This window comes from Megalops cyprinoides, chromosome 6 (assembly GCF_013368585.1).
Source record: "Megalops cyprinoides isolate fMegCyp1 chromosome 6, fMegCyp1.pri, whole genome shotgun sequence".
In the NCBI taxonomy this organism is placed as follows: domain Eukaryota; kingdom Metazoa; phylum Chordata; class Actinopteri; order Elopiformes; family Megalopidae; genus Megalops; species Megalops cyprinoides.
The window spans coordinates 10,529,707-10,540,000 of record NC_050588.1 but is presented as its reverse complement, the minus strand read 5'-3'; the positions used below and the strand labels follow the sequence as shown (position 1 = coordinate 10,540,000).

At 42.0% G+C, this 10,294-nt stretch overlaps 1 protein-coding gene across 1 annotated transcript; it reads left to right on the top strand.

Moving 5' to 3' along the window:
• The first annotated feature begins 3,813 nt into the window (after window positions 1–3,813).
• Window positions 3,814–8,498, top strand: LOC118778943 (tripartite motif-containing protein 16-like). Its single transcript, XM_036530745.1, has 9 exons — window positions 3,814–4,368; window positions 4,768–4,863; window positions 5,062–5,295; window positions 5,474–5,633; window positions 6,394–6,462; window positions 6,721–6,786; window positions 6,953–7,018; window positions 7,786–7,845; window positions 7,969–8,498. The coding sequence occupies exons 1-9, from the start codon at window positions 3,814–3,816 to the stop codon at window positions 8,496–8,498; spliced, it is 1,836 nt and encodes a 611-aa protein (XP_036386638.1).
• The last annotated feature ends 1,796 nt before the right edge of the window (window positions 8,499–10,294 follow it).

Here is a 10,294-nt window from a genome sequence, read left to right as displayed (position 1 = left end):
CATGCAAAATAAGAAAGGCTATAAAAGCTGACATATTTTCAACATTTATCACTATCTGTGGCTGAAACAAAAAAATTGAAATTCATTTGTCTGGTGGACAGTTATATGAGGCTAGTGTCTGTCTGAGTAATGGGAGTTAAGTGCTAATGTACATGCACAGACACAGATGATATAATACAATGTGTACATCACACACTAGGTGGGAAACCATAGTAAGTGGGTGGAAATAAAAGGATTAAAAGCCTGATATCTCCAATTATTTTTTTAAAAAAGAAGTGCTATTAAATCATGTATGAATCTATCTTTTTTATTAATGAATAGGATGGTCCAGTTATTCACATCTCAGTCCTGTTTCATATACCTTTTGTGTTTATTTTTCTTGAATTTTATGTTTGGAATGTATTTATTAACTTTTCTCCCTTTTTTATATTTCGATTGTAATATATTGTTTTTATTTCACTCCTCTTTTTTCTGTTGTTCTTGTGTTTTTGTCTTTGCTGGTGATTTGAATCAATCAATCAATACGCACAGTATTTTTGTCATTGCTTAAAATGAAATTTTTAAATATTATGAGAGAAAGACAGGAAATGTATTTTTTACCACCCTGGGCTAGGTAAACCTCCCACTCTTAACTTGAAGTCTGTAGTTCTACCTGCCAAAAATGAAGACTAATTTCTTCAGAGAAACAAGACCTTCAGGACAGTAGTGACACAACCATTTGACACAACTTGTGGTAAATCACAGCGATTTTACAAAGGACAATTATGTTTTTCTGAGATAAATTGGCCACTTGGACCCTTGCATTGATACGTCATCTTCCTGTTAAAACGCTCATGCTCTTGGAGGCTTATTGATAGCTTATATGTTAATTACAATAAAAATAATGAACGTATTGTTATGTTTGAAAGGATTACAATCTTTGCATGATATTCTTTACTCAGACAAGAAAATGTACTTGGAATCTAACTGTGATTAAGGATCAAGGCCGAGTAATTCTGACACTGTCCAACATTTTTCAAATTATTGATCACAAATAATATTTGTTTTATTGTACAACTGATTTAAAAAACAAACAGAAATTATGTAACTAATATTGATGTGAGCATGCAAATATGTTTATACTATACCTACTGTATTTAAAATGGTCTGCATTTACAAAGCTTATCAAGCTCTACATGAACAGAGAACCACCACTTTATAAACACTGTTTAATAAATGTTTTTCTCTTGAATGTGTTTTAGTGTTAGTATTAGCACATTGTGAGTCAGATCCCCCTCTGTAGAAGAGGACCATGCACAACGTAAATGTAAATGTAAATAATGTCATACCATGCATCAAGCTGTGGTGATTGGGTGGAAAAAAGGAATGTATGACGCAAAAAGCGAGAAACTATTGAAGAGTTTGGACTGGGTTGAGAAACTGACTCTGGTTTCTCAGTGAAGTTGGTGAAACAAATTCAGGCAGTTCAAAAGGACAAGGCAAGCACAGTTGTCAGTTTTTCCTGTGGTGTGGCACAAACCTGACACTATCTTACCGCAATCTGCTTCAATCATTTGGACTTATTGTGGAAAAAAGAAATACATTGAATCCTTCAGCTCCCTGAACGATCAGTGTGACTTGGAGACACACCAAGGTCATTGTTCGAGGAGAACACTCGGATTCCAGCATGTAAGTTCAGGAAAATAAGGAATGATTTGCATGTAGTATGAGCACAGTCACTATCAGTGTAGTGATGCAACTACAATGCCAAGACCATCAAGGACTTGTGACAAAATTTCACTACTGTGCAGAAAAAGTGTGATCATACAAAAAGCAGGGCTGGAATTATCATTTTACCAGTATCATTTTTTTACTACATATTTTTACTGACAGAAATGTCAGTAGAGCCTGACTACACCAGTGACCTAACTAAATGCACTGCCTATGAATAAACCTCTTTCCAGCATTTTCCATGACCAGAATCATGACGTTATACAGGTATCCTGTTAGGCATGATAAGGTGAAGAGAACAATACATTTGTATTGCTAGTATTTTGGTATTAGATGAAGGGAACAGTATGTTTGCTTTCTGGTATATCTGTATCCTTGCTCTTCCCTCGTACTCCTCGCTCTTGTCTCCATGGAAGCAACAACCAGTTGTACCTGGCCTTATGGCAACAGAGGGTGGTAACATCTGGAGGCTGGTCAAAGAAAGCTGACTCAGGAGCACAACGCCTCCCATGGTTGTGGTTGACCTGTAGGCCTGCTTCCAACTATAATGGTTGCCTCAGGCCCAAGATGGAGCAACTGAAAGAAAATGCTTTGGGGATACTGGGACGAAAGGAGGATTCCTCTCTGATGCCAGCCCAAAAATGGCCATGGCTGAGGACTGTCATAGAATCTCACCTTCTAGAAAGAAACTTCTGTGATGAAACAGAATTCTGTGTTTATTCTGAAAATTCTCAAGGGAAAAGTCATCCAACAACTCTCAGAGCAGTCAGAGCAGTTCCAACTTTCAGTAGTGTACATGACAATTTTTATGTGGTGATACAGCGTGCAACTCTCAAATAGGCGCATACGTCATTTCTAGGAAGTATCCAGGCACAAAAGTTATAATTGTGTTTTGAAATATTTCTGTGGTTAGCAGTTAATTAAAAATGAACAACTCCCTAAAAGACATTCTTTTAAACTTGAGCCAGGTGAAACCTTATCTATTGCTGACCGGGCATGGCCTGTGTGCTTCCTTAAACCCACACAGGACAGAAACCAGTCAAGGCCATGGAGCAGATAATCTGCTCCGCTCAGGAAAGATACAATATCCTTAACATTTCAGGAGAGTACACAGAGGGCTTTGTGAAGAATAACATCTTTGTGTATAAGTTTTATACATGCAGGTGGAAACAAAGAATACAAAATGATCACATAGAAGGCACTCAGCTCTCACATGATGTTGCCAGCTGATACCATGATGTTGTAGAACTTTGCTTTAACCGAACACAGTATGAAGAATGGGCACAGTTGTCTGATGATGAAAGCTGTATTTTCTATTTAATGTGGAGATGGGACTACCCCTCACCAGAGACTACTTTTGCATATACTGTAGTGTATGTCTCTCTGGTGTGCATAAAATTTAACTTGATACAGTGGGACAAGCCTCTTGATCGCCTGCATGCAAAATATATCAGGGTGAGAATATTTTAAATTCATTAGCACCCTTATCAAAGGCCTGGGGAAATATTGTGGATAGATGTAGCTAAGAAAGAGTTGGAGTGAGTATCAAAATGTGTCTTAAAGAGAAGTACAAATGCTTGTTTTTCACTGGAAAATTACAAAGGAAAATTACAAAAACAAATTTTGTATGAAATATTCAGTGAACTCTACGAGGCAAAGAGGCAGAGATAGATAGGCAGAGATATTGCCCTAATGTCAGACCAATGGAGCAAAGTTCTTGTCTAAGCAAAGACAACAGATGAGGAGATTTGGATAGTGTAAGTGACCTTATGTGTAAATGTTGATGGTAAATGTCTTGGTATCTGAATGAAAGTTCATCAGGATATGATTTTAAGTTTGCACTAACTGGATCTGCAGAAGAGATCAGTGAAGGTATCCTAAAAATCGTTAACATGATCTAAAGTTGCAAGAAAATCAGGAGTAATGACTCCTGTCTGTTCTGGCATTTTGGCTTTGCCCCAACACCACGCCTCCCATAGCTTCAGACAAACAGGAAGTGTCAGATTTCCTCATACTCAGTTTCTGAGTAACAAACGAAACGTCTCTGCTGCTCACAGTTCAAATAAAAGCAAAAGTGCCTGCCAGTTTCTCGAAGTCGGCAAAATGGCACAGTCCACCATCTCAGTGGACCAGGATGAGTTCAGCTGTCTGATCTGCCTAGGTGTACTGAAGGATCCAGTGACCATTCTCTGCGGGCATAGTTACTGCATGAGCTGTATTAAGAATTGCTGGGACAAGAATGATCCTGTCGGAGACTACAGCTGCCCCCAGTGCCAACGGACCTTCCGCCCCAGACCCCCGCTGTTCAAGAACGTCATGCTGGCGGATATGATTGACAAGATGAAACGGACAGGACCCGGGATCGTGGCGTGCGACGTTTGCCCCGGGGCCGCTCAGAGAGCTGCCAAATCCTGCCTGGCGTGCATGGCGTCCTACTGCGAGACCCACCTCCGCCCACACCACGAGTCCCCCGCTCTGCAGAAGCACAAGCTGATCGACGCCACGGGGAAGCTGCAGGAGATGGTTTGCCCTCTGCACGGGAAGCTGCTGGAGGTGTACTGCCGCACTGACCGGCGCTGCGTCTGCCTGCTCTGCGTGATGGACGAGCACAAGCATCACGACACCGTCTCCGCCGTGGCGGAGTGGACCGAGAAGCAGGTTAGTCTCGCAGCCTGTTTGAAAGTGAGAACAAACTGGTCATGCGTGCATGACTCATGCTGAAACTGGATGGTTGTGCTATCTGTCTTGTGTTGACACATTTCGGTTCAGTAAACTGTCTTGGTTGTTGAATTGTTGATTGTTGAATGAAATGATGAAGCACTGAGCAAATTGAAAAGTCTGGGTTATTTAGGTGTCAGAAACCTATTTTAAAGGAAACTGCTCATGTCTAGCATCAGGATAGTATGAAAGAGGTGATTCCAGCGTGTTATGATTACATATACACTTAACAGCAGTTAGTCATTCTACAGTAGTTGTTAATTATTCACTGAAATTGATTTTGAACATGTCCATGCAATGATGTGAAAAAACTCTAAAGCAAAATGTGTTTGTCCCCAGAAAGAGGTGGCTGCAGAGAAAAGGATATCTCAGCAGAAGATCCAGCAAAGAGAGAAGGAACTGCAGAATGTGAGACAAGCAGTGGAATCACTTTCAGTAGGTACCACACAGAGGAGGAGGAAACAGCTAGCACCACTGAAAGCTATATCACGGGCCTATTAGGGCTCTCTTTCTTCTGCTGTCAAGTGGTTTTCCACTAGGCTTTGCTTTAGAGACCAGGCTGTTTGGCTCTTGGCTGGTCATGGTATGATGCGACAGTACATCACACCTTTCTTTCTGTGTGCCCCCTGACAGCGTACAGCACAGACAGCAGTGGGCGACAGCGAAAAGGCCTTTAGCGATCTAGTCTGCCTTTTTAAGAAATGGTGCTCCAAGGTGAAAAAGGCTATTAAAGATCAGGAGAGGGCTGTCACCTGTTGGGCCAGAGGCCTCCCGGAGAGACTGGAGCAGGAGATAGCGGACCTGAGGGCGAGAGAGGCCGAGCTGGAGCGACTGTCACACGCAGAGGATCACATCCACTTTCTCCAGGTGACAGGGCAGGCCCTTTACTAATATGATATATCTGCAATATAAGAAGGCAACTGCCTCTTGCATAGATCTCTCCCCCAGAGTAATTGCAAGCCTCTCACCAATGCATGCTGGAGCCCTATTTCTGTATTCTTAAGCATTCATGCCTGTATTTCTGGCTTTCATTCTGTCTCTCAAGAGTTGGCAGCCTCCCTGTGCCCGTCCTGGATCTAGCGATCCTCCATGCGTTAACGTGGGTCCACACCTCTCCTTTGAGTCTGTGAGCAGAGCCGTCTCCGAGCTGAAGAAGCGGGTGGAGAAAGTGTGCGAGGAGGAGTTCATCAAGATCTTAGAAGAAGGTTAGAAAAGAAAATGGCGCGGATTGCTCCGTTCATCTGCAACACAAAATGGATTCCATATCGCCTGAAAATCCTGAGGTTAACATGCAGATGAAAAGGGGAGGTATAATTTTAGCTCTTCTGGTAAAGAATGCATTACAATCTAGATGGTTTTACCGCTTAATACCGCTTACATTTTTTTTCACCCTTTCCCTGGGAGCACCTAGCTTGCCTCCTTGGTTGCAATCTAAAGGTAGCAGTTGGTTGCTCTCAGTGCCTCTTCTGGACAGCCAGGAAGCTGCTAGAGACTGTGGGAGGACTAAACAAGTAACCCCATACAGTATGGAGTATACCCAAACAAAGCCTGTGTTCTTATTGCCTCACTGTTCTCTCTGTCAGTTTTTTAATTTGACATATGAGTAAAGAAAAGAAAAAAAGAACTTCAATCATGTTATATGTCTTATTTTCCTATCAGCATTATTTCTTGGGGTAATATTTTTCGTGATACTTTTGGATTGTGAACACTATTTTGCAGAACACATTGTCTCATGAGCTCATCTCATGCCATACTGACGCACATACACACACATCTATTTGTGCACTTTCCAGAAATCAAGACCCTGTGGCACCCATCATGACTGCCTCATTGCAACTGAGCTCAGCTCAGAACCTAAGTCTCGCTCTCCCTCTGCACTGAATTCAGAAACAGCAAGCAGTCATGGACCTCCTGGGTCTATATTCACAGCTTGTGTTCTGCTTAACTCACTGTCCTCTCTGTCAGTCTCCATAGTGAATAAAGAGGATGTTCGTCCACCTGCAAAACGCAAGGCCGGAGCAGCAGTTTCACCAGGTGAGTCTGCTCACCCTGATTAACTGTGTGCAAGTTTATTGAAGGATTGCATTGGTTTGTCTCTTGCATGAGTTGCCATGACGAGACAAGCCTAGGGTACAATAGGCATTCCCATGGAAGGTTTGCATAAAGGGAAGTAGACAGCACATACAGATAATGTATTCAGACAGCTCTTAAACATACACACACACACACACACACACACACACACACACACATACTCACACACACAATTACCTCTCTGTTCTCTTGTGCCAGTCTTCAAAGTGAATGCAGTGGACGGTCCATCTCCGAAACGGAAAGCCAAAGCAGCAGTTTTACCAGGTGAGTCTCTTCACCCTGAACGTCTTATGTGCCTTCAAATACGGATGGCATATACAGATACTGTCCTCAGCACTGACACACACACACACACACGCACACACACACACACACACACACACACATACACACACACACACACAATTACCTCTCTGTTCTCTTGTGCCAGTCTTCAAAGTGAATGCAGTGGATGGTCCATCTCCGAAACAGAAAGCCAAAGCAGCAGTTTTACCAGGTGAGTCTCTTCACCCTGAACGTCTTATGTGCCTTCAAATACGGATGGAATATACAGATACTGTCCTCAGCACTGACCCCCCCCCCCCCCCCCCCCCACACACACACACACACAATTTCTGGAGAGTTTATGAAAATCAAGACCTTACTGCATCCATTACTATCGCGTCATTACCATTGGACTCAGTTAAAGTTGTTTAGTCCCCACCCCCTTCTCTCTCTCTGCAGTTAATGCCACACACAGAGGAGAGAAGCAGGAACTCAAATCCAGGGAAACAGGAAGTGATCATGTATCTCCTAGTGAGTGTCCTGGTTCTATTTTAAGCTCCAACAAAGCAGGAATGTGTAGCTGGCTTGTGAGGCTGCTTTGTTTAATGCTGCTATGTTTAAAACACATTAGGAGACAGGTCAGAGTGGAACACTGATATATATCTGCGCAGACCACACTCTGACACGTGCAGTTTGCTCCATCGCATCTCAGAAGTGAACAATCATTTCTTCATCCAAGAACGTATAAATCAAATAAGGAAAATGTTTTCTGTTGAAATATGTTTTCTGTTTTAAACTGGTTTAAAAAATCCTCTTTACATTTGAAACACCATCCCCATCTGGTACATTCAGACCCTCTGATAGCCACAGATAGGTTATGTAGAAAGGGACATGGAAAGAGAAATAAACAAATTAACTGTAATAGAAACTGATACAAGCTATGTATGACATCCATGATTTATCCATGTATCTATGGTAACTCTGTGTGTTCCTCTGCAGTGAATGCAATCAATTTTCCCCAGATCCCAGAGCCCAGGACCAGAGCAGAGTTCTTACAGTGTGAGTCTGACAGTGGCTTCTGGCCCATACACACACACACACACACACACACATACACACACACACACACAGGGGTAACCCTCACATACTGACACGCTCTTTCTCTCATCCCTCCATCCTCAGATGCCTACTGGCTAACTCTGGACTCAAACACAGCGCACAAGGAGCTGACTCTCTCTGGGGGTGACAGGGTGGTGAAGCGGACAGGACCGAATCGGAAGTGTCCCCCGCACCCAGAGAGGTTCACCTTCAAGTGCCAGGTGCTCTGCAGGGAGGCTCTGGCCGGAAGGCGCTTCTACTGGGAGGCAGAAGTGCAGGGGAAGGAGGCTGAAATAGGGCTCACCTACAAGGGCATCAACAGGAGAGGCAGGGACAGGTCGTCTTCATTCGGCGGGAATACCAAGTCATGGAGTCTGGACTGCAGAAATAGTGCCTACTCTGTTTGCTACAACAACAACGGACTCCAGTTAGCTGTCCCCTACTGCCCAAAAATAGGGGTGTATCTGGACCACCCTGCTGGAATTCTGTCATTTTACAGCGTCTCTGACATCATGACCCTCATCTACAGGACCTCGACTGTCACCTTCACTGAGCCAGTGTATGCTGGGTTTTGGATTGGGGAACAATGCACCGTTAAACTGGTAAATCTGTGACTGAAACAGAATCTGAAAATCATTTGCCTGGATGACAGTAATATAAAGCTAGTGTGTGTCTCTAATGTTTGTATACATTTGTGTACATTTCAAAATCATAAAAAGAGATAGGGGTATATGAAATGATTCTCTCTGATGTCTGTGTATACTATGTGTATTAATTACAAAATAACTGATTATACTGTTATAGCTGAAATGGTTGCAGTCTTTGCATGACATTCTTTATTCAGACTGAAAATGCACCTTAAAATCCTATTCTAGACAGACCATCCTTAGATCAATAGATAATACTCGCACAGTGTGATCACTAAAGTGTTTAAGTATAAGCTGTGCTTCTTGCTGTTTTTCTGTTGTGATCCTCTTTGATTGAATACACTGAGCTCACCATCCCATATCATATCATACCACTGAAAAAAATGGGATGGTTACAGTACTGCTGTAGATGTGTGTGCAAATCAAACAATTGTAATAATAAACAAAAGGTACAGTTATATGAAGATCACCCTGAGCTTTAGACTGGCCTTTCTGTTACAATCAAAATATTCATGGAAAGTGTGCACACGAAAATCCACTACATGAGACACAAATTAATAAAAAAACAACTGACTGCTACTGGGTCATCCTCACTCAAACTGACAAGCTTGTCGGACATGCAAAACACACAAAAACAAGTATTGACATAACACTCAATTGTCCTCTCGACTACTGTCCTGCAGCAGGCTGTCAAGCACCTACACATCACTAGATGGCGATATAACAGTACAAATGTGTCAGGGTCAGACCTACAGTGACAAAAAAGAAAAATGTACAGAGTCCTGTCACACAGATCCCGAATGGCTTCTTGAGCACATCCCAGCCACCAAGACGTACAATATGAATACGAAACAAGCCAAATCAGACTGCAGGGAAATCAATGAGATATTCATAAAGCAGTATTTAACAAAACCAATTGGCAGTAGTTACCTACTGTAAGAAAAATATAGTTGAGAGTTGGGAGGAATTTCTTATGCAAGCTCCATGGGGTTGTGCAAACTTCACAAAGTTAAGGTGGGGGTTCAAATCCAACACCCTGGAGCCATGGGGCAGTGCCACTATTCACCAAGTCCTGAATAGCTCCAGGCACCTTCTGACATTGAAAACAAGTCAAAGATCAGCTTGCCCAACCACAATCCTGACCCTAACCTTTCAGAGTAAAATTTTGACTCTGATCAAGCATCAGTGGTGAAGGCCAAAAAGGACTGATACTGTCCAACATATTTAAAATTACTGATTATAAATAATATTTGTTTTATTATATGTCTGATCAAAAACATAAACAGAATATGTAACTACTGTTGATATGAACATGCAAATATATGCTATGCAAACATGACATTATTTATAATGGTATGCGTTTACAAAGCTTATCAGGCTCTAAATGAACAGAGATCTAAAGTACTGTTCAAATACATTACAGTTTTGGGTATAAGTCAGTACCTGACAGCAAGCTTTCAATAGGGGTGTCTGGTTTGCTGCCAACAAAGAAATATGCCCCTCTACCTCACAATGCGCCCTTTGTTTGACAAATTCGACAGCTCACAGATCTCATATAACCCCTTTCACAATGAGCTTGCAAATGCTATTTATAGAGTCGAAAAACAGGATATCACCTTACACACACAAGGTGGCCCCATTGCAAGGTGAATGCATGTGCTTGCAAAGTATATAAAATATGAAAACTGAATAAAATATAAAACATTGACATTAATTATCATATGTCAATATGATAATTATCATATCTCAATTATCATATGTCA